General features: G+C 40.0%; 1 protein-coding gene across 1 annotated transcript; it reads right to left on the bottom strand.

The window, feature by feature from the left end:
• Positions 1–14,405: 14,405 nt before the first annotated feature.
• On the bottom strand, positions 14,406–26,813 carry MALL (mal, T cell differentiation protein like). Its single transcript, XM_032217172.1, has 4 exons — positions 26,703–26,813; positions 16,867–17,034; positions 16,530–16,667; positions 14,406–14,491 (listed from the first exon to the last, which is right to left on the bottom strand). Exons 1-4 carry the CDS (start codon positions 26,811–26,813, stop codon positions 14,429–14,431), a joined length of 480 nt encoding a protein of 159 aa, XP_032073063.1. The 3' UTR covers positions 14,406–14,428.
• Between the last annotated feature and the right edge of the window lie 543 nt (positions 26,814–27,356).

Here is a 27,356-nt window from a genome sequence, read left to right as displayed (position 1 = left end):
GGGGGAAAAACGGCCCAACGCACAAAACGGAAGTCAGAAAATGGGTCGTTTCTGGCCTCCGGGGGCAGAGGAGTCTGTTTTTGCCCTCCCCAGACTCCTAGAAAGCCTCCTGAGCCTGGAGAGGGTGAAAATAGACCCCCCCAGGCCAACTGGAAGTCAGAAAATGGGCCATTTCCAGCCTCCAGAGGGCCTCCAGGGGGGCAGGGGGGCTGTTTTTGCCTTCCCTAGGCTCCAAGAAAGCCATGTGCACATGCACAGGGCAGCAGGGAGGGCACATGTGCAGGGGACATGGTGTGGGGGTCATTAAATTATGAGGGTGGGCATGCGAGCACACGCAATAGCGCACACACTTGTGCTTTGGGCACCCAAGACAAAAAAGGTTTGCCATTACTGGACTAGGCCAAAGGTTCATTTTCCAACATGACAATATTCCTAAGCACACAGACAAGACAACACAGGAGTGACTTAGGGACAACTCTGTAAATGTCCTAGAGTGGCACAGCCAGAGCCTGACTTGAAACCTATTGAACATCTCTGAAGGTACCTGAAAATGACTGTCTAACCTGACTGAGCTTGAGAGGATTTGCAAAGAAGAATGGCAGAAAATCGCCCAATCAAGGTGTGCAAAGCTTGTCGTGTCATATCCTAAAACTCAAGGCTATAATTGCTGCCCAAGGTTCTTTAACAGAGTACTAAGTGAAGGATCTGAACACTTATGCCAGTTTGATATTTTGTTTTTTATAATGAATTTACAGACATTTCTAAAATTCTGCTTTTTCTTTGTCATTCTGGGGTACTGAGTGTAGCTTGATGAGGAAAAAAGTGAATTTCAACATCTGTAGAATCAGGTTGCAGCATAACAAAATTGACAAAAGTGAAGAGGGTCTGAATACTTTCTGAAGGCATTGTGTTTGTCTGTGTTCTTCTTTTGAGAGTGAGCATTGGAATTTCATATTAATGTGTGTCATTGTGTACACAGAAAAGTAACAATAAAAGTTATCTGATCTCTTATCTTCAATGAGCCATCTATTTGTTTTCTTGGCAGTTCATACTATTCAGCAGCCCAAGGCTAAGATGTGGATAAACACTTTCAGGTGTTCTGGTCAAGTTGCATCCCCTGAAGGAACATATGTGGAATTTCAAGTTCTTACTTGATTCCAAGCAGAGGTTCAGTGTGTATCAATAGCAAGGCTTGTTTCTGCCAGTTTATTTCCTAGATATATTTCTCCCAAGACCAGGGTTTTAGTTATCTATATTTTTAATTATCTTTAATTATTCATGGCCAATATTCTTCGCAGTTAGATTGTCAGAACTCACAGCTGATACAGAATACAATTATGAGGTGTATCATGGTGGGCAACTAAAATCATATGATATAGATTTGTTTATCTAAGCTATAGCCACAATCAAGATGTTGATAGTTACATATAAAGACATATAGCAGGAGTGAGAAATGTGTTAATGCCATACTTTGCTTTGAACTTTGCACAGGATTCCAGAAAACCCTTCCTAATTTGCAATTGAACGTTAGCAGTGATTTGGATTTTAAGCAACAAACCACTTGGAAATACTTTCTGTAATGTTTAGAATTGGTGAGTTACTTATCTAATCGACTAAACGGCAGTACAGGGAAAAACAACATTAATGCATGAAAACTATTAGATATTTTGCAAGATAGCAAAATGGGTTGATCCTTGTTTTCTTTGTTATATGCCCATACGCATGCATAGCTTTGTTTTGCTTTGAAACATTTATTTTTAATTTTTAGAAAAACTGAGCTATGTAGACACCATTTTAAATTAAAGTAAATTGTCCTTTCTTCCAATGTTTTCATGTCTCTCTTCTAGAAAGCATTTGGCTTGCCATTTCAAAAAGTAAAATACCTCCCAACGTCCGATAAGATCTCACACAGTGGGCCTTCTCCGGGTGCTGTTGACTACACAATGTCGACTGGCGGCCCCTCGGGGGAGAGCCTTCTCTGTAGCTGCCTCAGCCCTATGGAATGATCTACCCCCTGAGATCCAGACCCTCCCCACTCTCTCGGCCTTCTGAAAGTCTACTAAGACCTGGCTGTTCTGGCAGGCCTGGGGCTGTTGATCTTCGGTTGAGTTCCAGCCCCACTAAGAACTGAGTATATGTTGTGTTCTTTTAACCTCTCTGTTTGTATTTTAAATTTTCTAGTATTTTTAACTGTTTTTATGTGAGCCGCCCAGAGTCCTTTGGGATTGAGCGGCATACAAATCCATTAAAATTCAAATTCAAATTCAAATTTCAATCGTTCACATACTTAATTTAATTATACATTACTATTTTAATTTATTATAATCCTAATACCATGGGATGAGATATCAATATACTGATGATACCTTTATATTATATTTCCATAGCTGGTGATAAAATGATGCTGTAACTGTCTTTTCATGGTTCCTGGAGACTGTGGGGACCTGTATGGGAGACAACAGGCTTCAACTGAACCCTGATAAGACAGAGTGACTGTGGGAATGCAGAGCCTTGGGATCCGGAGGCTTATCATCTTTAGTTCTGGATGGGGTGACACTACTCAGTAACCTCACATAGAGCATGTCGCGATAATCCAACTGGAATTGGATTGTGATTGACGGAGTGTAGTGTCTCACGATCCAGAAAAGGGTGCAATTGGTATACCACATGAAGGTTTGTGAAGTCTCTTGTAGCCACGAATGCTATCTGATCTTTGAGCAGGAATTGTGAATCTAGGAAAATCCCACAATTTGCACACTGTCTCTTCCTGGGTGCTTAAAATCTATGTGCATTTCTATAACATGGCAACCACCTCCTCTACATCACAGGTATCAAACTCACCATATCACACTACTGTCACATGATGCCGTCATGTGATGCTGCAAGATGAAGAAAGGTAGAGTACACATTGAGAGCCAATGTAGTATAGCAGTTAATTAGGATTTAAGACATGAAGACAGAAGTTCAAGTCCATCCTCAACCACAGACAGACGTGGGATCAGGGGTGAAATTCAGCAGATTCTGATAGATTCTGGAGAACCGGTAGTAAATCAGAACCGGTAGTAAATTAGTAGAAATTTTGAGTAGTTTTGAGAATCAGCAAATACCACCTCTGACTTGCCCCAGAATGGGGAGGGAATGAAGATTTTACAGTATCCTTCCCCTGCCACGCTCACCAAACCACACCAATAGAACCAGTAGTAAAAAAAAATGAATTTCACCACTGCATGGGATGATTCTCGGAGAGCTACTGGGCAATGCACACACAGTAGGCCAGTGACCAAGATAAATTATTCTTTCTAGGTATATTTTTTAGCTCAAAACAACTCTAGGTTAGGGTAGACTAAACTAAATTCTACCTAATGTGGCTTTTGCTACTAGCCATTCAAGCAAAGAAGCTGGAAAGAAAGAAGAGCTGGGAAAAATAAGATTTTTCATTACCCATCACCAAGGCTTGGTAGCACAGAACAGGACACAGGACACAACTATTACTGAACTGCCTCCCTGACCAGTAGGGAAGAACTTAGTGATATAATGAACTTTGCTAATAGTTTACTGGCACAAGTGCTTCTGGGATAGCAGGAAGTTCCAGAGGTGAGTGGGGAATTTGCATTCCCCAAACAAAGACTTTTGACCCAGTTAGTGTCATTGTAGACTACCTGAACTGCTGGTAAGAAAATGTGACTAGGTTAAGCATGTGGATGGGACATGGACACCAGCTTTCAATCCAACCCAATACAGCTCACACGGTTATTCTTGTGGAGAAAAATTGAAGAAGTGAGTATTATAAATAGTTCCTTGGGCTTTTGTAAGAAAGGCAACATTCTCTAAGAAAGGCAATATAGAAATCTGATCTACTGTATCAGGGGTGGATTTCAGCCGGTTCTAACCAGTACGCTAGAACTTAGCGTATCTTTTGGAACCTGTTCTTCTGGTGGCACAGTACCGGAACACTCTCTCTGCCCCCCCTCACTCACTTCCCCCACTTGTCCAGTCGTCGGTCGCTCACTCATTTCCCCCGCCCATCCGCACCATGCTTTCCCCGCCCTGCTGCTCACTGATTGGCTGGCTCACCAATCGCCCCACAGTGGGGGGGGGGGCTTTCTCACATGCCTTCTTTCTTTCTCTGAAGGTGTGTGAGAAATCCCCCCCCCCATTGCTCAAAAGTGTGAAGGAAGAAAGCTGCAGGCTCATTTGCCTCGGCAACGCTATCTCCTTTCATTCTCCTTCTGCCTCATTCACTCATTTGGGCAGCAGAAACTAAAGGAGATAGCGTTGCTGAGGGCAAAGGAGTCTGCAGCCTCCTTCATTTATTCCTTCCCTCAGTGCCCACCAAAGCATTCTCCCTGCTTGGCTGCTGTCACTTCCGCCATGCCCCCGCTGCATGTCCACCCGGGCTCCAGGCTGAGTGGTAGCGAGGCGATGGTGGGGCGGGGCGGGGTGGTTGGTGGTGGTGGCAGCTACTGCTCTTGGGCTAGTTGTGGGTCATGCTGCTCAGCAGGCAGCGCTCCGACTTCTCCGCCACCGCCGCCACCGCCATCGCTGAGCCACCTTATGTTTCTTGTCTTCCGGCCGCGACCCCAGTCCATAGAAAAAAGGCTCACGCACGTCCTGCACAATTACAGCTCAGACAAGAACCAAAGCCCCTCTCCCAACTGGCCCTTCCTCCCTCAGAGGGCTTTGGAGGGAAGCTTCTGCAGAAGCCTGGATGAGTGAGAACAAGTTCCTGCTGTTACAAAGTCTCTGAGACTGTAATTATACGAGCTGTGTGAGCGCGGGGCGCACCTATGTTTTCCATGGCATGGAGCAGTGGCGAGGCTCTGCGTGGCTTTAGATGACTCTGCAGGCCATCCACAGTGGGTGGGGTCCCCTGTTCCTCGTCTTCCCCGGATGGCCTCCAGAGTCATCACCGGCCGTGCAGAGCCTCATCACTGCTCCACACCATGGAAAACATAGGTACACGCTGCGCTCGCACAGCTCGTACAATTACAGTCTCAGAGATTTTGTAATGGCGGGAATTTGTTCTCACTCCCCTGGGCTTCTGCAGAAGCTTCCCTCTGAAGCCCTCCAAGGGAGGAAGGGCCAGTTGGGAGAGGGGCTTTGGTCCTGCTCCGGGCTGTAAGCTTCCCTCCGAAGTCTTGGGATGTTCTGCGGAGCCCCCCCCCAGGGAAAAACACCACTGCCAGGTACTTTTAACCATATATTTTGGTCCTATGACTGCAGAATGCTACAAAAACCATAAATTCAGGCCAGTTGTTGAGTGTTTCAAATGTGATTGGAACACTCAACAAGGTGACCACAGTATGTGTGTGTCTATGTATGTATGTATGTGTGAGTGAGACAGACAGACAGAGACAGACATACAGACAGAGAGAGAGAGGCACAGAGAGAGACAGAGAGAGGAAGGGGGGAATCAGAGAGAGACTGACAGACACACACAGACACACACACAGAGAAAGAGAGGGAGGGAGGGAGGGAGAGACAGACAGACAGACAGACAGAGAGACACAGAGAGAGAGACACACACACACAGAGTGAGTAAGTGAATGAGTGAGAGACAGACAGACACACACACACACACACACACATATACACACACAGAGAGTGACAGAGAGAGACAGGAAGGGAGGGGAGAGAGACAGAGAGGGAGAGGGAGAGAGACAGAGACAGACAGGCAGACAGACAGAGACACACACACAGAGTGACACACACACACACACATACAGAGTGACGGGGAGGGAGGAGGGAGAGACAGAGAGAGACACAGAGAGAGAATGACAGAGAGAGACAGAGAGGGAGGGAGGAAGAGAGATAATGAGCCACAAAGAGACAGACAGACAGACAGACAGACAGAAACAGAAAGAAAAAGAGAGAGAAAGGGAGAGAAAGAAAAAACAAAGAAAAAACAAAGAAAAAAGAGATGAAAGAAAGGAAGGAAGGAAGGAAGGAAGGAAGGAAGGAAGGAAGGAAGAAAGAAAGAAAGAAAGAAAGAAAGAAAGAAAGAAAGAAAGAAAGAAAGAAAGAAAGAAAGAAGAGAACTTATGACCACAATTGAGCACAAATTTTGGTTGCTAAACAAGAGTATCGTTAAGTGAGTTTCACCACATTTTCCAAGTTGGCCATGCCCACCCAGTCACATGACCACCTAGCCACTCCCACAAAACAGGCCACACCTACAGAAGAGGTGTGAAGAAATTTTCTTTAAAAAATTGAAACCCACCACTGTACTGTATATATATTTAAAAGAATAGATAACAGAAGGCAATAACAGAAGACTGCTGGAAGGATTCAAATGGGAGGAACCATATGCCATGGTCTAGATCCACTAGCCCACATTTACGATTTCCTATATAATTTAGAAACTGTTTTCAGGCAGAAACCAAGATTAGATTTACATTTGTTTAAATGGGCTCTCTACCAAATGAACACTGAAACACATTTTCTACACCTGATAAAATAACTGTCATGCAATCTTATGAGAAAATGGTCATTTGTCATCAAGAGACCAAACATCATATTAAGATGTAATTCTGTGATTTTTGTCTAGCTTACGAGATACATTATTTTTCAAAATTCTGCAAGAGAAATGGAGCAGTCAGTATGGCAAAGCTTACAGAGAACTTCCCTTAAAGAGAACTGCCCTTAGGTTGGAGAAACCTGGAATACTTCCAGGGAACTAATTTATTACTTACTTGCCTTTCCTTGTATACAAATTTTTGTACAGAGCTTAGACAACTTTCTCTTATATTTGTTGCATGTCATGTTTTTTCCATCAAGATATTGGTCTTTTCTTTTACCAACAAAATAGCATAAGGAAGTAAATACTGTAGTTGTCAATGCAAAGAGCCATCTGCTTGGAACCAGTACCTTACTTCAATTCTCTGCCCCATTCCTTTTAGCTCCTGAGGTGGGATTCTACCGGTTCGGACTGGTTTGGGTGAACTGGTAGCTCTGAAGATCAGCGCTCCCACTAGCAAGTGGGTCTGCCCACCCGCCCCTGTGCTTTACCTACCTTTTTCTTCTCAGCACGGCAGAGTGGATTGATGCGCCTCATCTGTTTTCCTTCCCAAGCAGTAATCCAGAAGGTAAGTCTTCTCTGAACTGCGCAAAGCACACGCTCAGGAACCGGTTGTTAATCCGGGAAGATCCCACCCCTATTTAGGTCCCTTATTATTCTACACCGCACTGCAAAATATGGCAGGCATTGTGTTGGTGAAGGCAACCATTTTCTTAGTCAAAAAGCTCATTTTTCTTACGTAGTAATCAACACAGATTTCTCAGGAGCTGCTTTGAGGAATTAATGTCTTCGTTTCATTATTATCGATTATATGCCACCTTTAATATTTTTACTAATAACTCAAGGCGGCAAACATATCCAACACATCTTCCTCCTTCTATTTTCCCCAAAACAACAAGCCTGTTGGGGGTTGGGCTGAGAGAGAGTGACTGGCCCAAAGACACTCAGCTGGCATTCATGGCTAAGGTGAGACTTGAACTCACAGTTTCTTGCTTTCTAGCCTAGCGTCCTAGCCAGTAAATCCAAGTGGCTCTCTTTTTTGGATTGCATTGTGAAAAGCCTAATCGGAAGGACACAAAGGTATGTTATGAAAAGATCAGATGCCCCAGGTACATCCATGGCTATCTGATAACTGTCTCAGGTCCACAGGTAATCTACAGAAGGAGCACCGAGTGCCGAAAGGTTGGTGTGGAAATATTGCACGCGCGCACACACTCATCAGGGCCATGCTCTGGAAAAGCCAAACTTCAGGGTTCTGGCATGCATACGCACCCGAAAATCAGCTAGGTGGTACGCATGTGCATACCGGTTTTGGGCACTGCTGCATGCACGAAGGACAGCTGATCGTGGCAAGTGGATGCGCACCAGAAACCCAAAAGACAAACAGGCAAGGCCGCACATGCCGGGCAATATGGTTTTTCATGCCACTTAGGGCATGTGTGCCATAGGTTCACCATTACAGTTCCAGGCAGTTATTCAAGAAACAGTACCATTAATCTGAAATATATTTGTAAATAGATCAACTTGGTTTTTTCGCAAAGACTATTTACCTCCTTTAACCACACTTATTTCTAGAGACATTTCTGCTAGATATTCAGGAACCACAGGGGGGGGGGCAATGGAAGGAGAGGTTTGACTTTTTCAAAAGAACTGCATCAAGAGTTACAGCTGAGCAGAGAAGAAAGAGTATACTATGCTTTGTAGTTTCTCCAGCAGAGCATTACAGACATCTGGTGGCTACTCAGACAATTACATGTGGCAGAATAAAACTATTTCATATTCATCTATATTTTGAATTAACAGCTATATTAAAATGGGTGGGTTAGGTTTCCAAAAGATAGCAAGTTTGCCACCTGGCTAAACAAAATGTGTCCATGCTGATTTCCACTTCTGGACCAGAACATAGATTTAAGGAAACCAACAGGTGATATTCTTCATGCTGGGGCTATGCATGCCTCCTGCCAATTGTTAAAATGCCAATTCCTGCTCCAAGAGCAAAAAGCTACCAGGGCCCGTTCTCTAACATTTAGCTTCCTTTTCTTTAAGAGTTCTCTCGTTTGGGTTTTCTTACAAAGAAAGATACATAAAGAAATAGGAAGTTCATGCTCTATTGAAATGCTCAATAAGGAACTATTTTCTTATGGTTGTATTATAAGTGTTCACAATTTTTCCAACATTTTACCTATTTTGATATAATATCCTTGACAATGCTTCAACAGGGTTATATTTATTTATTTACCTTATCAAATTTTGAAACCATCCATCTTTCATACAGAAGGACTCGGGGCAGTGTATGTGGACTGAATTGAGCTTTGTGCTCTTTTGCTTTGAAAAGTAATCACTGTTACCTCCAAGTCCCAACTCCATGGGATTTCTGCAATTATAAAAACAAGAGTACTTCCAAATAATTTGGGTGGGGTGGGTGGGTGCAATCATTTTGCAATTGCCAAGAAAAAGAGAGGAAATATTGGGAGGGGGAGCAAACGAGCAGCAGTGATTAAAAATGACTGAAGAGGTCTCTGTACAAAGCATGTACCTGAAATTAAAATAGTTCAAAGATTAGTCATTTCTAAGGAGGGGCTATTTTGTGAATTTTAATCTTTTTTTTCATACTGAAAGACACAAGGTTTTTCATTGTTTTCTTTGTTTTCTTGCCAATTACCTCTTTCCCTCCCATCATCTCAGTCCACATTGTTCACTTCTTTCTTTCTTTCTTTCTTTCTTTCTTTCTTTCTTTCTTTCTTTTTCCTTCCTTCCTTACCTTCCTCTTCCTTCCCCTTTCTTTCTTTCTTTCTTTCTTTCTTTCTTCCTTCCTTCCTTCCTCCCTCCCTTCCCCTCCCCTTTTTCTGCCTTCCCAGGGCAGCTGCCCCACCCTTTTAATCCTGGGTTGCTTCTTCTTTCCTTTTTGTTGTGTCTGCTGGAAAAAAGGTGTATGTAGGTGCATATGTGTATGTGTGTGCACTTACATTTATGTGTCTGAGAATGATATGTGGGCACTGAAATGGGAAAGGGTTGGCAAGACAGTTGGCATCAGTTTTGCTACTTTTAATTGATAATTATACATTGTTAATGCTGTTTTTTTAAGCACAGCCTCTAGCAGTTTTGTTACCTTTAATTGATAATTATACATTGTTAATGCTGTTTTTTTAAGCACAGCCTCTAGCAGTTTTGTTACCTTTAATTGATAATTATACATTGTTAATGCTGTTTTTTTAAACACAGCCTCTAGCAAGTATATATGTATGCATGTAGTTATGTGTATGCGCATAACTACATGCATACATATATGCATGTAGTTATGTGCATATATTAGGTACATATGCACCTAATAAGTATATGCAGTCTATATATGTGTGTATAGTGCATAGTAATACTGGTAATTGAGATAAATGTAAGTGAGACAGTTAAGTGAGTGTTGCCCCATTTTATTGCTTTCTTGCCACAGTTGTTAAGTGAATCACTGCAGTTCTAAGTTAGTAGCACAGTTGTTAAATGAATCTGGTTTCCTCATTGACTTCACTTGTCAAAAGGTACAAAATGACCTTGGAACATTGCAACCATTATAAATCTGAGCCAGTTGCCAAGCTTCTGAATTTTGATCATGTGACCACAAGGATGCTGCAATGGTTGTGAGAAAAATGGTCCTAAGTCACTTTTTTCAATGCTGTTGTAACTTTGAATGGTCATTAAAAGAAAGATTGTAAATTGAGAATTACCTGTCTCCATGCACATTTACATGCTTTTTAAGAGTGGGGGATGCTCAGCTCATAAGTGAAGCTTTGTATTATATAGAATTTCTGTCTGTGCTTATAATTTTTTTGACCCATTCCTTTCAGAGATCTTAAAATTAGGCTTCACTTCTCTTTTGTATGACATGCTATGGACTATATAATAGATTACTTACTCATTAATTACTTTCTAATGTAGACTTCTGTGCTGGTAAAAATGGCTCTTTGGGATCTCATCCAATTCTGTAATTGCTAATTTCATTATTTCTGTGTTTCTTGCTCCTTTCTGATGATGACTCTCTGATGAGGGATATGCTCTGAACCCTTTATCTTAAAAATACATCCAGTGGATAATTAAGCAACTCATTGGAAAAATATCCAATCCCTTCAAAAGGACTTGGGCAATGCAATTGACAGGACTCTGATGATCTTGTCTTGGCAGCTAACCAAGGTGAGAAAGGGTGAACCCTTCGATGGGAGACTACCAAGGATTATCAGCCCTTCCGGTAACATTAGGAGGTGAAAAAGAATTTCCAGAAGAAAGCAGTAGTAAATGTTATCTTTGTTACATGAATGTGGATGTGAATTCACCAAGCATCAAACACAATCAGGAGCAATTTTGCCCCATGTTACATACAACCTTCCTTGCCACAGTAAAGTGAAACATTGCTCTCGTTAAGCTAGTGACCCAGATGTTAAGTGAATCTGGCTTTCCCATTGTCTTTGCTTGTCAGAAGGTCACAAAAGGTAATAGCACTTAGCAATAGCACTTAGACTTATATACCGCTTCACAGTGCTTTCCAGACCTCTCTAAGCGGTTTACAGAGTCAGCATATTGCCCCCAACAATCTGGATCCTCATTTTACCCACCTCAGAAGGATGGAAGGCTGAGTCAACCTTGAGCCTGGTGAGATTCGATCTGCCAAACTGCTGGCAGCCGGTGATCAGCAGATGTAACCTGCAGATCTGCACTCTAACCACTACACAAGATGGTTGTAAGTTGATGACTACCTGTAATGACAGCCTTGACATTTTCAACATATGTGCATGTATACAAAAATAGTAGCATTTCTACTGTTTTTATAGATTTATAATTGATTCTGGCAATTTGGTCATTAAGTTAAGTGGTCTTTAAGTGAAACCAGGGTTGTGCTTATGATCTTACTTCGGTTTTCCTTTGCTTTAAAGACTGAGAAGGTTGTAAATGCATGGACTGGTTCCAACATTAATTTTTTATCACCGTGGGAAGCCCAAATAGTCATTAGTACAAGACAGTCAATAAACAAGGACTACCTGCATTCATAGACAAGGCAATGTGCACTAATGTTCTCTTACTAGCCCACTGAAGGTACAGGGATTCCTCGCTTAATGACACTAATTGGGACCGACAGCTCCATTGCTAAGCAAAGTCCTTAAATAAGACATCACATGACTGCAACCTGTGACTCCCTGCCACTTTTCTCATTGACTTTGTCGGAAGCCAGCTAGAAAGATTGCAAATGGTGATCACTTCACCATATGCAACCACAAACGCTGATGGTAACCAAGCTCTCAAAATCGCAACAGTGAACACTGGGAGACTGATGGTTGTTGGTGCAAGGACCAGTCATGAGCCATTTTTTTCAGCGCCATCATAACTTTGAATAGTCAGACATAATTTGGAAGAGCTGAACAGCTTCAGAAATCAGCAATCCTTTTCTCTCAGAAAAAAAAGTTTTTTTATTTAGTTTGTCAAACATGTACAAGGTAACAGGTATAAGTATAAACATGGACATGAACAAAAGAAATGAGTACAAATAAATGGGGACAGTAGGACAGGGATGGTAGGCATGCTGGTACGCTTATGCATGCCCCCTTACAGACCTCTTGGGAATGGGGTGAGGTCGAGGGTAGACAGTTTTAGGCTGAAGCTGTGGGGAAGTTGCTTGAAACCTCCCTTCAATGTTTAATTGCATGTGTTAATGCTAACTTTTCATGGAAAAAGTTGATGTTGCATTGTGTTGATTTTGTAAAATTTTAGTCACTTAAAAATATATGTTCTAATTTGATGGGGGAAACCATTTTCCACATCAGAAAATATTTAGTAATGTTGACATCATAATGAACGATTTTGGCAGTTGGTGATACAGCAAAATAAATTTAAAAAATCACAGCACTTCAAAGTCCTAAACCCAAATGAGCTCTAAATTACCTTTAAAAAAAACTATAAAGTAATTTCGGTGCCTACATTTCTCTATGTGCAGATATAGTATTCCTCATGAGCTTAAGGATAGGTTAGACATAAATGCTTTATTTCATAAATCTCGGTGTGCTTGATAAACAGATCCCATGAAAAGGAGGAAGCCCAAATTGAGATTAAGACTTTGACTGCACTATCAAACCAAACAGAATGATCATGTACTACCTCTCAGGATTGGTGTTAGCATTACTTGTCAGGGGTAGCAAGGTCTTTGAAGCAGTGGCACCAGCAGATGGGTCCAAGAGAGCTCCAACGGAAGTCAGCAGTATCTTGACACGTTGCAATACAAGTCACATCCCCAACACATCCCCATATATTTCAGAGCAGAAGAGTTTGTGTCTGTTTTATTCTTAGGACAAAAGTTGGAAGCAACTATGGGCACTGGTACTTTGAATCCAGAGATAGATGAATGAAATTAAAAATAAATTATGGCCTATGCATGTTGTAACCCCTAACAGTCACACACATTTACAACTGGGGGGGGGGGGTGAGTGTAGTTTACAGCAAAGTTTTGGCAAGAGTTCCTAAAGCTCCTAAAGGTTCAATCTTGACATGTACATCTTTTATAGTTCCTACATAATAGTTTAAAGATGCCTACAATTGTTGATAAAATTATGGCCTTAATATGTTTTTGCATCTGCAATGGCACAACCTCACTCATAAAGCAGCAATTAAAACACTTGCATGGTTTGGCAAAGTTAGTTATATCCATTGGCAAAAGATAGTTAACTGAAACATCAGCATAAAACAGAACAAAAAAACACAAGTTTATCAATAAGTTACTTCATGTTTCTACATCAAAACAAACAGTCTATATATTGTAATAACAAAGAGCAGAATACGTTTACATATATTAACATTACCGAAAGGGATACTATTTGCACAGCATTTTCAATTTTAGTTAACATCAGAACAGGATGAGTCTTCTTCAGTTCACAGGAGGAATCTTGCTTTTCTTGTGCGAGTGTGCACCCCAATAGATAAACAGATGGTATTTTTGTATTATGTTGCCACTTTAGCTTCATACTTACTTAAGATAGAAATCACACATAAAGTTAATGAGATAAAAATCATTTATATCACAGCTACCATAATGTGTGTGAATTTCTCTTCCCAGACATCTTGATAATTATTCCCCAGGCCATTTGGAGGCAACAGATTATTTGCTGTAGCCTTAATGAATAATTTGTTGCATCCAAAATGGGAAATAGTTTGCAAGCAGTGTTGTAGAGGAATCCGAAATTCTCTGGAAGCTTTATCAATTAGAAAATAGGCATGCTGCCTAAGGTTGCCAACCACTACACAACCTTTCCTGTGACTTGCAAATACAAGAGATTGGAAGATATATTTTAAGGCATACACTGAATCATGTAGCATTGTAATATATTCTATACCCAGCGTTTCTCATTCTTGGCAACTTATGTGGACTTCAACTTCCAGAAATCCTCAGCCAGTTGAAGTCCACATGTCTACAAGCTGCCAATGTTGAGAAACACTGCTATACACTATTTTATTTAGGGTTTGTGTGAATTGGGAACTGGCCACCTGAGAATATGAATCTTCTGCCATGGGCAAGATGCCATAGCAAACCAACAAGAATTCCTTCACAGAAGAGGAAATGTGAAGATAGTTCACTGAAGACAGAAAGTTCAAAAATTCCCCCTATTTTATGTACATTATTTATGGAGGGTTTGATATGAGGGGGGGAAATAATGATTTGGGATAATTACAGGCATGAGAAATCAAGGATCAGATTACAGTAAATTTGAGTAGTTTTACATACAGAACTCAGCAATATGCCACAATACAGGTTTTAACAAACATGTGTTTGCTTCACCTAAAATGAGATCGTGCCAGCTGATGGGTGAATTCAGTTGCAACTGAATTATCTTCTTAAACGTTAATTCTTTGTTTGGGTATACACAGACTCCAGCTCCTGTCATTTCAGTGGTAGTAGTTGCTGAAGGCATGCAAAATATACAGCAGCGTAGTGATGAAAGCAAACAACTGAAAAAGAAAAAAAATGGCAACATTATTATTATTCCCATTCCCAAAGCAAGTTAGCATCTCAGACTAGGAATAGTTGCAAATTCAGTTTCAAATTCAGTTTCAAATGAGTCAGGACCTAACCTCACGCCTGTTTCTCTTTCAGCTACCCAGCTTGCTGGATTATTGAAGGACAAAATGAAGGTGAACAAAATCTGAGACAACACAGTAAAAACCAGTTTTGTCACATAGTTTCTAACTTTCCAGGCTCCTGGCCTCCAAAGGTGTTACCATACAACTTCTATTTTTGTAATGGCATGCGAACTGTAGTCCTTCCTCCAAAATACCCAGGTATCAAAGAGCAGGCCTTCCTAATGAACCAGGAGTTTCTTTGTATACCTGTTTGGCCTGGAAAGCAGATTAAATTACCATTAACCAGAAAGAACATGTAGGATGAACAAACCATCTTATGCTAGGAATGCTTGTCTGATGCTCAGGGCCCATCATTTAGGCTCCTAGTTCTCTTGTTGAATTAAACTCCTACAGTCTGATGGAGTAGTTTAGTTTGCAAGTCCATTATACTGTTTACACTCAAAACCTCCTAAAATAATTATTTTGTTTATTAATTGGAGAATTTATAGAACATTTGACAAGTCTATATATTTTATCAACTCTTGCTCTGTATTTTCATGTCTTGTTTACCCTACAACCCTACACTGAAGGAAAGGGAAGGCTTCTTCAATAGAAAAGTGTTCTTCATTATAAATCCACATTATAAATATGTAGGGTTAGACATGCTTGACCCATAAATGAATATATGAAAGTTAATACTGCTTTACAACAGGTCTTTGTGCATACTTGAGCCATTAAGAGTCACATTTGGCCTTTGATGAGCAGGGCCTGTATTCCAAAAGGTAACAGCTGAAGCCAAACCAAAAGTAAATTTACAAAATTGAAATGTCGTTTAATTTAATTTATTTAAATTAGGTGGCACCTGATTGTGGGGTTCACAGTATAACAAAAATGTTTTTTAAAAAATCAAAGAAAGAAAGAAAGAAAGAAAGAAAGAAAGAAAGAAAGAAAGAAAGAAAGAGGCAGGGAGGGAGGGAGGGAGGAAGAAGGGAGGGAGGGAGGGAGGGAGGGAGGGAGGGAGGAAGGAAGGAAGGAAGGAAGGAAGGAAGGAAGGAAGGAAGGAAGGAAGGAGAAAGAGATATAAATTATAAAAATAATATCATTAAGTTTAGCCTTTGTCATTTCAACAAATTTGCATTGGTAATTTCATCAACTTTCATCTTAATAGGAATACTTTGGGAGATTTACAAATATTTTTTGGTACACATGGCAATCTTTAACTCAATTTAAATGTCCCTGTTGTGGATTTGTATGTTGTTTTCCAAAGAAAAACCACTTTTTACCCAGTATTGTGTAATTTATCCAGGTTCATTAAGCACTGATTTAATGCAAACAACAATTCAGAACAAAGATGATCTAGCTTGCGACCTATGAGTTGAGTTGTCCCAAAGGTGCTTTTTTCAGGAGGCAACTGGACTTCCTTGCTTTTTTTTTTGAAGACATTTCACTTCTCATCCAAGAAGCTTCTTCAGTTTGACAGGATACTGGGGAATGGAATAATTCCACTATCCTAGGAGAGCTGAAGAACCGTCTTTGATGTGAAGCGAAACGTCTTCAAAGAAAAAACAAGGAAATCCAGTTGCCTCCTGGAAAAAGCACCTTTGGGAAAACCATGACCTGGATGACTGAGAATCTCTATAGACTATGAGTGAAGTTGTGTCTATTAAGAACTTCCTTACTGTGGCTGGACTTAAGACTTAGTACTTTCTTCATAAAAACAGCAAAGCATGTATTTAAGTGAAAGAGTTTTACGATAGGAAACAGATGAAGTATCTGAGAGGGTAAAAGAACACTTTTTGAAATGATGATCCTAGCAGGGGCTGCCCTACTATTTTCATTCTGGTTCCAGCAGTAAAATGTCACCAGCAAGAACTGAAGTGTGAGCTTTCAAATGGAACAGGTTATTCAGGTGATGTGAAGTTCTTACCGTGGCTGCAACATTGAGCTGATAATAGCGAGGGATAAAATCTGTTGCCACTTCACTCTCTGAACGGATTGTTGCATTTGCCTGCAACACAGCAGCGCTCAGGTAAAAAATGCCTGTGGCTCCATGGTAAAGACTGTCCTAAAAGAAAAGAGAAGCAGATACGGACAGTGTTAAAAAACAAGAAGGAAATGTGGAATTCTTCAGGCTATATTCATTATTATGCAGAATTGCATATCAAGTACAGACCAAAGCCATTCTAGTAAGCAGCCCATTCGTGATCTGAGAGTATTTACCCACTTCAAATCTTTTTAAGCTACCGGAGTTGTTGCCACCTTACCAGAATTCTCCAGGATTCAACCTTTTTATGGAAGCCAAACAAGTAACTCAGGAGGAGCAGAAAGGAGATGACAAAGGAGCTGACCGAGACGTACATGACCCATCCTTGCAGCAAAGGGAAATACACCGTGGTAGCTGCTACGAGGATCCAAACCCAGCAGCCAAAGATCTGTCAAAGTGAAAAATGTTGAAATGCAAATGATTATCATTGACCTTTTTTATATTTCAGATTGGTTTAGTCTCTGATTTATGTCTGTATTTATTTATTTGGTTGATTGGTTGATTTATACATTTCATTAAAATCAGTGGTGGGTTTCAAAAATTTTTACAACCTCTTCTGTAGATGTGGCCTGCTTCATGGGAGTGGCTTGCCGGCCATGTGACTGGGTGGGAGTGGCTTGCCAGCCATGTGACTGGGTGGGAGTGGCTTGCCAGCCATGTGACTGGGTGGGCGTGGCCAGCTTGTAAAATGTGGTGAAACTCACTTAACAACACTCTTAGTTAGCAACCAAAATGTTCAGAATGCTCAGAATGCTCAAAAACTATGGCATTTGAAGTACGCAAGTCTTAAAGCTGTCAAGTTACAAGACCCTTGCACCCCTAACCCTTTAGAAAAAAACCCCCAGAGGTGTTCAAACTTGACAGCTTTAAGACTTATGGACTTCAACTCCCAGAATTCCTCCTCCAGTCATGTTAGCTCAGGAACTCTGGCATTGAAGTGTGCAAGTCTTAAAGCTGTCAAGTTACAAGACCCTTGCACCCCTAAACCTTTAGAAAAAAACCCAGGGGTATTCAAACTTGACAGCTTTAAGACTTTAAGGTTTAGATAGGACTCTTAGATGCAGGCGGAGTGATTGGTGAGCCAGCCGATCAAGTGAGTGGCGGACTGGGCAAGCGTGGTGCGGACGGGCAGGGGGAGGAAGCTGGAACCGGTTCTAAACTGCACGGTAGATTTGTGGAACCTCTTCTATAGAAGAGGTTAGAACTGGCAGGAACCCACTCCTGATTAAAATGCAACTCTGGAGCAAAAGGCTAAAGTACAAATAATACCACCATGTAAAATGATCTATCTTAAAGCAGCAGAGTAAACACACCAACAGCAACACATCCATGTACAAAATGTCCAACTGAAGCTTAAATGGACAAGTGTTTCATATGTAATCTTAAAAGCTAGCAGGATGTTGCACCAATCATTGTTGAACCATCTCAGGGTCTGAAAACTGAATGTATATGAAACTAGTTCCAGCTTTCTATATCCTCTTCCTTTTCCAGTATTATACTGGCTCCATCAGGAATGATCCTCAGGAAGAATAAGTATTTATATTATTTAATTAATTAATTCTAAATATGTTTGCATTAGGCTGTTATGAAAATATGCAACATCAGCAGGGGTTTTTTCCTTCCTAAGAAATTTCTAATCCAAATTAAAAAATAATTTCCTTAGATGAATAATATGTGCATATATTATGGTTGATATGAAGTGGACAAAGTGCAAAACCACCAATATTTTTTCATGGGGAGCACAAAAGAGAACCAGTCCTTGTCTTTTTTCATTTTTTTCTTTGGACAGAAAAAACAACAAAGCAAAAGAAATTTAAAAAGCTAAATTAAGAAGAAAAAAAACCAAATGCATGAGACAGGAAAAAATTAACTAGAGAATGACTATAGTGTATTTATATTATATGACTGCACATTGAATCCTAATGAGAAATACTAATATTTTAAACAATGATATTCAATAATTCCATCCTGGACAACATATAGTACAAACCAAAATAATCCATTAAGAAAACTGTTGTTAAAAAAGTAAAACCTGAAGCTTTTTCAAAAGGCAATTGGACTTTTGGGGTTTTCTTTGAAGACCATCCAGTCAGAGCTAAGAAGCTTCTTGGATGAGAAGCGAAACGCCTTCAAAGAAAAAGCAGAAATTCCAGTTGCTTCTTGAAAAAAGCACCTTTGGGACAACCATGACCTGGATGACTGAGAATCTCCAGAGACACTTTGGGAAAAGGGATGTCCATTAAATCTGATTGTCCATGTTAAATCCAATTTTAAATAAATGAATGTCACTAATTTATGTCACTTGTGCCCTGAGTCATCATTTGCACAAGTGACATAAATGAATGCAAATTCCATTGAAACATCAATTATGCAATGGTATTGCATATCAATAGTCCAGTCTGCTTAGGAAATGAAAATATGAAATAAAACTGAAGTCTGAAGAATTGTGCCAAGTAAAATTTTGTCCATTACATCCAAATTTGCCTAAATGGAAGTCTGAGGAATTGAGACTTTCGCCCTATAGCTAATACTTGGGGACTGAACTGGACTATATTCTTCATTGCAAGGTTTTATCAGTGTTCTCTACTGTCCTTCGTTATCTGCCAAAGCAATTTCCAAAGAAGGTCAGTCTTATTATGGAAGTACCATGAAAAATAAGTAAATGACAAGTTATGTACTTTAGTATAGCTTTTGCTGCTGCTGCTGCTGCTGCTGCTGCTGCCACCACCAGAGCATTTTATAAATAACAAGTGGAGCGAATTGGGTCATTTTTAATAGCTTGATCTTTTTGTCTATTATTTATTTATTTGTATCCCACCTTTATTATTTTTACAAATAACTTAAGGCAGCAAACATATCCAAGACAACTTCCTTCTCCTATTTTCCAGACAAAAACAACTCTCTGAGGCGAGTTGGACTCAGAGATAGAAAGATTGACCCAAAGTCATCCGGCTGGTTTTCATGGCTAAGGAAGGATCCCACTTTTCGCCCAGTGATTTAACCACTAGGCCTAACTTGCTCTTATGCAATAAAAAGCAAGCAAAAACTGTATGGGTACCTAAGTGGTGCTTGAAACGGAGCGGATGGCTCCATTTCTAAGCATCCCATTGATGCTCAAACACTTTTCACCTGAATGAAGAACCGACGCGGGCTGGAATCTTCATTTCCTTGCAAATGGGGAACTTAAAAACTGGGCGGATGGCTTTTCACTTTTCCGGATGAAAACTGTTCTGGTGCTGGCAGAAAGAAGTTGGTGGGGGAGCAGGACAAAGGCACTTCAAACACTTTTCACATCCAGAATGAAATTTTCTAGGGTCTGTGATCTCGTGAGAGTTCAGGCACCCAGTCTCTGGAAAAGAGGATAGGTGCCTGAACTCGTGCGATATCAGGGCACTCAGGAGCTTGCAATGACTCTCCCCTCCCTCAAAGGCACAGAAACCACAGCACAGAGGAGACAGATCTTGTCAGATAAGTGAGTCTGGGGCGGCAGGAAGGGAGGGGGAAGCCTGAGCTATCTAAGAAGGTTGGGGAGGCCTTGGGGGCCTGTTCCATCACTAGCCCCCCCCCCATGGCCTTCCCCACCCTCATGTGCACTTAACGAACTGCGTATTCAATTAGCGAATGTGTGGATGGAAAGCAGGGGGTGATCTCGTTCAAGGTACAAGATTCACTCCTACAAATCCTAAAGATACAAATGGAATGGGCAAGCTCCATTACATTCGTTACTTGAGGACTACCTGTAAAAATTGACAAAGAATGGTATTTTGTAGTTGAAAAGAATGGATCAGTTTTTCTCATAGGTTTACAGGCTTCTATTAAAGCTATGTACAGGACAGGTTGCAATCAATTAATGTAGATACAATTACTCATCCAAAGTTAACCATTCCCTTTCAAATCTAGGTTCAGGAATTCAACTAACCATCTGATATCTTAATATTGTTTATCTTATCTTGACACTAATTTAACAGCAAATGTGTGCATTGGCGGAATACAGAATATATGATTAGAACATGAAGCTGGCAGTTACAACTAATCGCATTTGTCCTTTGTGAAGTGGGTAGAAGGTTAGCTTCATGAATCTCTGATCAAATCATGAATTTGATCTCTCTCCTTATGAGCAGCAGGACAAATTATGAAAAAAAGCTTTATGTCATAAATATATAAAAAGTTGTTTAAAATTGTAATATACTTAGTCTATTTTTTTTTCCTAAAAATGTTAAGGCATTACAAATCTTTTATTTAAAAAAAAAACAATGTGCATAATGATAAATATTTTAAATGACTTATTCCATAGAGAGTAAAGCAGCCTTGCAAGTATATAAATAATTGTGCTAAACAAAGGGTGGTCTTAGCATCTTAAACAACAAAATTCCTCATCACCACCATCTGTCACCATATTCTGAGCAGTGGGACAATAGTACATTTTTAGTTCAGTTTTGTGCATATTTATTGTATTCAGTGAGGTTTCTCCTTTTAGAATTGTTATCTAAATTATTTATATACATACATACATACATACAGGGCCAGGGGAGGAATTCGGTGTTACTGCCAGTTCACGCATGCATGCTTTGTGCATGGGCACACATGCACAGTTCAATGAAAATTGTTCTGCACATGCATAGAACTAAAAAAAAAAAAAGATGGCAGTGACGGCAGCGACGAGGGAACCGGTTTGGGGGTGAGGCCAGCCTGCATCGCTGCCAGTTCTGCAACCCAGGCTGGCATACCACTACTGGTTTGGCCGAACCGGGCTGAACCAGTAGAAACCCCCATGTTGATTAGGGCCAACATAAATTTGAATTCTCATCTCACAAATAGCCTGCTTTATCCTTATCCATTTTTCACTCATCTTGATTGTGACTGTCCTTAGAGTGAAGGGTGAACAAATAACATCATATGTATCATTACGTCAGTGCAAATGATGCTATGGCATCATTGTGGCTTATGTTGGACCTCTGGCTGACTTAAAATTGCAATCCTATCTCTCCAGACAACAGTTGCATGTATACTTGCCTTTGTATGCAAGCTCTATGTAAACATGTATAAAGTTGTGCTGTGGATGCATCTACCTGTAGTTCCCAGCTAAAGACACGTTTCTAAGCTGTCATGCATAGGATTGTGTTGCATACGCACCTATGCCACAAACCTAGCCAGATTCAGTGTTATAGTTCTTTTGGTGGATATCACCCATGAATGATATTGGTATGGAGAATGGAAGAGGTATATTGGGCTTTTATTTTCTGGGGCATTGTCGACAAGAGGAATTGATGCAATTACTGTTTAATACTGTATGGGGTATACATGTGAGTGTATGAAAATGAAAATGAAAATAAAATATACTAAAACAGTGGGGGGAAAATGATATTGACTGCCTATCTTCCCTTTGTGTCATCAATAAGCCATTTCAACAAATCCACATTAAAATAACAGCCAATTGCAGTGATCAGCAACCAGAGCAGAAGCCTGCCTAATCCAACATTTCTTCCTGTTCCAACAGGAAATTGGACAATCTAACATCGTCCCTATGATTTCCAGCAATTGATATTAAGAAACGTGTTGCTGTTCATTTGATAAAGAGGGAGAGAAAATGTAAGATAAAGATGAAGCCTAAGAAGTCTTCTCCAAGAGTTATGGTGACTATCTGGCAATCTAAATTGCTTTAGAACAGGATATAAATAGATGTGGTCACTATTTTATCCAATCTTCCCCAATTCCAAGGGGAGATCTGAAGAAAAGCTGTATTTATAATGGAACGAATGCAAATGCAGTTGTCTCCCTAATCCTAGGCTCTATTAAAAGAGATTCCTGGTGTTGACAATGTCTCAAGTCCTGTCACTGGCATCTGTAGCTATAGCAAGAAGAAGAAAAAAACTTGCTCAAAATCTTGAAGAAGTCAGTGTAAGCAAAATTGAATAAGAGCAGTGATTTGCTATCTGATTCTGATCTGTTTTGCACAAAATGTCAACTTAGAATCAAACAGAGATCCTTAAACGGGATTTCTTGAAATATTATATGTATAAAACGAGTCATTATTCAGAGAAAACATTATGAATCAGACAGTGAAAAACACCTATCATTACATTTGGAAGATATGTACAGATGGTGCACTTTAAGGTTCATTAATTCCAAAGAACATGACGGCCCTTCCCATTCTCTTTGGCTGTCAGATTCTTGCATACCTTTATCAGCATACTTTGTAAAGGTGTTTCCAGAAATACCCAGCACTCCCACTTCATTTCCAAGAAAGAAAGAAAAATAAAAACTCCATCTGAAGATGTTGAACTCTTTAGATTACCTATCAGCAGGCACACACCCACTGAATGCAAGTGAGCAAGGATCACTGTCAAGAAAGCTAATGCTCCCCCTTGCTGAGATATTATCAAACAGGTCCGTCAAGATGGAGAGTGCAGGAATATGCATTGAAAATTAAAAGCATTCAGAATGAAACTTCCACATATTGTTTTATGTAAAGCCATAGTGTTATCTGTCTATGTCATTTTGTTGTTTGTAAACTGCAGGTTCTTTGCATAGGAAGTACAGTTGCAACTGTATTATAATTGTGGTTTCTATAAATTCTCAAAAAAATAATAGCCGGTGCAATATTCACATGCCCAAAGACCATATTGTACAAAACTACATTCTAAACTGAACTAGCCAGGTGCAGCTTCAAGTCTATGCTTAGCTATAGAATTATACTTCGTACCAGTCATTTTTCTAAAGCCAATTTTACTTCCCAGAGTTGTTATAGTAAATCAATGGATGTAGCCTTGAGCTCATAGAAGAAAGATAAAAATTCAATTAAGAGAAAAATATGTCGTCATTGAGTTGCAGATAGTTTTGAGTGCAGAATATTGCTGCTCTAGTGACATTGTCTAGATTGCTTCTGGTCATACACACAAAAAAGTAAAGAAACATCTGGGATCCAGATGTGTTTGAATATTTGAAGGAACGGGAAGAAATAAAAAAGGATTTGGGGTAAAGAAAATCAAAAGACATGCTCCTGTATCTCATCTTAACTTTGATTCCCATATAAGCAGCCATATTCCAGTTTATATTTAGTTTTTGTCACAATATCCTTCATGAATAGCATTCCTTGCCCCACCACTCAAAGAAATAAGTATTTTTAAATATATGTTTCACGCACAATTATGCAATTTAAATCAACCTCTTCCCCTAAACTTGTCATTTGTAGCAATTCACCAGACTTTCATGTTGCTCTCTCATGCAAATTGTCAATTGTGTCACTGATTGTGAAAAACATAAACCCTCTTCCACTGAGCTGCCCATTTTTTATGCCTGAGCACAACCCCTGTTATTAGAGTCATTGGGCCCTCCTATGCCACCATGGGTTTGAAGATGCATTGTCCACATTGAGTAATGGTTTCTGGAGCAATATTGCAATGAAGACAATAACTAACATGCTATTGTTTTCTTGCTTGCTTCAATTTTTATTATAAGCTCTCAGCCCCACTGGGTAGACCAGACAAAAACATCAACTCCACAAAAAGGCCAAAACTGCCTTTATTAAGATTCACTATGATAACAGAATCTTCAAGTCTGGTTTTGGTGTGCTCTCCTCACTTTTATACTTCAGTGAATTGGAGAGGTATCTGTCTGTGCTGCTTCCAAATGTTATCTGGTAGCTTGGACTTAAAATATATTTTATCACTGGTTGCCTTGACAACCGAGATTGCATATCTCAAAGAAAGTAATCTTCCTTACTATTTACACCAGTGATGGGATTCAAATTTTTTTACTATTGGTTCTGTAGGCGGGGTGGGGCAAGGCTTGGTCATTGGGGCAGGGCAAGGATACTGTAAAATCCCCATTCCCTCCCCGCCCCATTAACCTGCTTTTCAGCTCCATTTTTCTGTGCAGGGCAACAGAAGAAGACCCAGCCGATCAGCTGGGATGCCCAATCAGCTGAGATTCGGGAGGCAGAGAAAAGATGGGGCAGAGCCAGCCAGAGGTGGTATTTGCCAGTTCTCCGAACTACTCAAAATGCCCGGTACCAGTTCACCAGAACCAGTCAGAAGTGGCTGAACACCACCTCTGATTTTTACAATCTCTGCTGAAGTTTTCAGATAAATAAAAAATACATAAGCACTACATACACACATACACACATACACACACCTCTATTTGCGTTAAAATCCATGCTCATGCAATAACAAAGTCACTCTGCCATGTTTTACAACTCTTGAATTATAACTTCCTGAAAGTTCTCCAAGTGAAGCAAAATACAGACCACAATGCCGCTACTTCCCAATGAATTTTATTATCACACTATGTAATAGTGACCAGTTACTTTGATTTTCTATTTTTTTAAAAATAGGACAAATTCCTGAAAGCCAAGTTCCACAGAGGGGTATAACCACAGGGAATTTCCAAGACGGTCAATACTCAGCACTTAACAATCTGAATTCAACTGCATTCAAACAAGGACGTTCTATTAGGGTTTGTTTCCCTGCTGGATATATGAAATCCAAGATACCAGCTGAATCCTCAACACATAACAGTTCTGTTTGTTACCCAAACCTTGACGAGACTGATGAAATATAATTATTTTTTGTGGCTCTAATCTAGACTTACTAGAAGTAGGAATGGGTGAAAGGGCAGAAGTTCCTCTTCCTCTTTTCTTCTCCCCTATAAACAGCTCTGTACAAAGTCTGGAGAATCCTGTTTAATGAACTAGAGACTAAAAGTGGCAATGCTTCCGTCTCTCTTCCTTAGACATATTATTTTGGGTTTTTTAACTCTTGAATTCATTTAATAAATTAGGGAATGTTCTAAGTTGCTACATGGACCTTCCTGTGGTTGTCCCTGAATTAATCAGCTCTGCTCTTTCTCCCCTGTGAAGCACTTTTAGTTGAATCAATCTTTATCCAAGAAATCACATGCCTAGCTACACCCAGCCTGTAAATCAATGCTTTTTGGATTATTGTCTTCACAATTCACTGTTTGAAAAATATTGATCCATATCTTCAGAAAGCAAGTCCTGTGTGAGCACAGCATCTTACTCAACTTCACAGCAGTCAATCTGAATAATCTGAGAGTAATTAGGGAGGGTGGAGGAAAAATTCCACAAGCCTTGTAAACCACATTAACAGTGTAATGCACTATTAATATCTCCAAGCTAATCATTCCTTTGCTGAAATGGTTTCTAGCTAGAGTTTTCTGAAAATTAGGAACACAGAGTGACCTCTTAATATACACCCAAATCGCTATCATATGATCAGCTTCATAGTTAGGGTATTATATACTTTGCATATATGAATATATAAAGAAGTCTATAAGTTAATACTTATCCTCATATCTTTAAGTCCTCATGCTTATGACAATCACTGCACCCCTATAGTCGTGTGATCAAAATTTGGGTGCTTGACAACCAACATGTATTTATGGTAGCTGCAGCATCCTGGGGTCTTATGATCACCATTTATGACATTCCCAATTAGCTTTCAACAAGCAAAGTTAATGGAGAAAGTTTGATTCGTTTATCAACTGCATGATTCACTTAACAACTATGGCCAAAAGGTCAGAAAATCAGGTGCAACTTACTTAATACATGTATTGCTTAGCAACAGAAATTATGGTCCCCATTGTAGTTATAAGTCAAAGACTAGCTGTACTTTAGATTAACACAGCTCTCTTCTACAAATCTAGATGCTTTGTGCTGTATGCTAACTGTGGATAGCTGCTTCAACGCCTTTAAATATAAAAGTGCACATTTTAAGAGTAATGGGAAGCTATATGGCATGTCCTTTGATGCATAGCTGATCCAAATACGCAATTCTTAGTTAATAAAATGAAGTGTGGAAAGTTCACCAATCTTCAAATAAACCTTTAGTTAACTATGAGAACAATTAGCATAAAACATATGTGCATAAATCTGCATATATCATACAAGTAACCAGTACCAGAAGTTATCACTATGGCTTTGTACACGATTTGTGTTCCTATAGTGACACTACATAGTGTGGAAAACTTCTCAGTGTTAAATTGGAGATAGGGATTTAAAAAAAAAATACAACACAAATAAGTTAGTTGACTTACCAGCTCTGGCAAGATTAAGGCATATGGTATCGTTTTAAAAATGGCCAGTCCCGAAGGAATATCTTCAGGTGCTGGGCAGCCAGGCATTGGTCCCGAAGTTTTGGAATCCATTTCTATTGTCTCTGTGTAGCTGTTGTTACGATCTGCTATCCACAATTACTTCTGCAGCAGAACTGTTGGCATGTGAAGCTTAAAATAGTATCCAGTGGCACACCCATACGGACGTCAAAGGTGAAATCAGTTCCAGCCTGGCAGGTAGCTGTAGTCATTGTGGAAGAATGTAATGCACCACCAAGACTATGGCAGCTCATTCATAAAAGATCAGAGGTCAAATATCCTGGTGGATTTATTTGTGTTGATTAAATATCCTTTGGTATCAGAAGATGGACCTACAGATTCTGATTCTTTCTGAAAGGGTTCTTTTTGAGGCTCAGGTTTTCTTTTGGTTCCATTCCAAAGCATTGCAACTGTGACGTTTCTTGCTACCTATCTGCATTCTGAATCAACAAGCCTGCCTGCAAGAATGATAATGCTAGAAATCTTACATATCCTCTAGTCTTGTGTCTCTCAATCTTGGCACCTTTAAGATGTGTGGACTTCAACTCCCAGAGTTCCCCAGCCAGAGGTTTCCAAAGTTGAGAAACATTGTTCTAA

Source organism: Thamnophis elegans, chromosome 4 (genome assembly GCF_009769535.1).
Source record: "Thamnophis elegans isolate rThaEle1 chromosome 4, rThaEle1.pri, whole genome shotgun sequence".
In the NCBI taxonomy this organism is placed as follows: Eukaryota; Metazoa; Chordata; class Lepidosauria; order Squamata; family Colubridae; genus Thamnophis; species Thamnophis elegans.
The sequence above is the reverse complement of the archived record's forward strand: the minus strand, read 5'-3'. Positions and strand labels throughout refer to the sequence as shown.

Coding starts and splice junctions, on each gene's coding strand:
- MALL (XM_032217172.1), bottom strand. CDS start 26,813: ATGGATTCCAAAACTTCGGGACCAATGCCTGGCTGCCCAGCACCTGAA. Junction 16,668..16,866: donor TTGAATCCTGGAGAATTCTG/GTAAGGTGGCAA, acceptor CTTTTCTTTTAG/GACAGTCTTTACCATGGAGC. Junction 14,492..16,529: donor AGCTCAATGTTGCAGCCACG/GTAAGAACTTCA, acceptor TTTCTTTTTCAG/TTGTTTGCTTTCATCACTAC.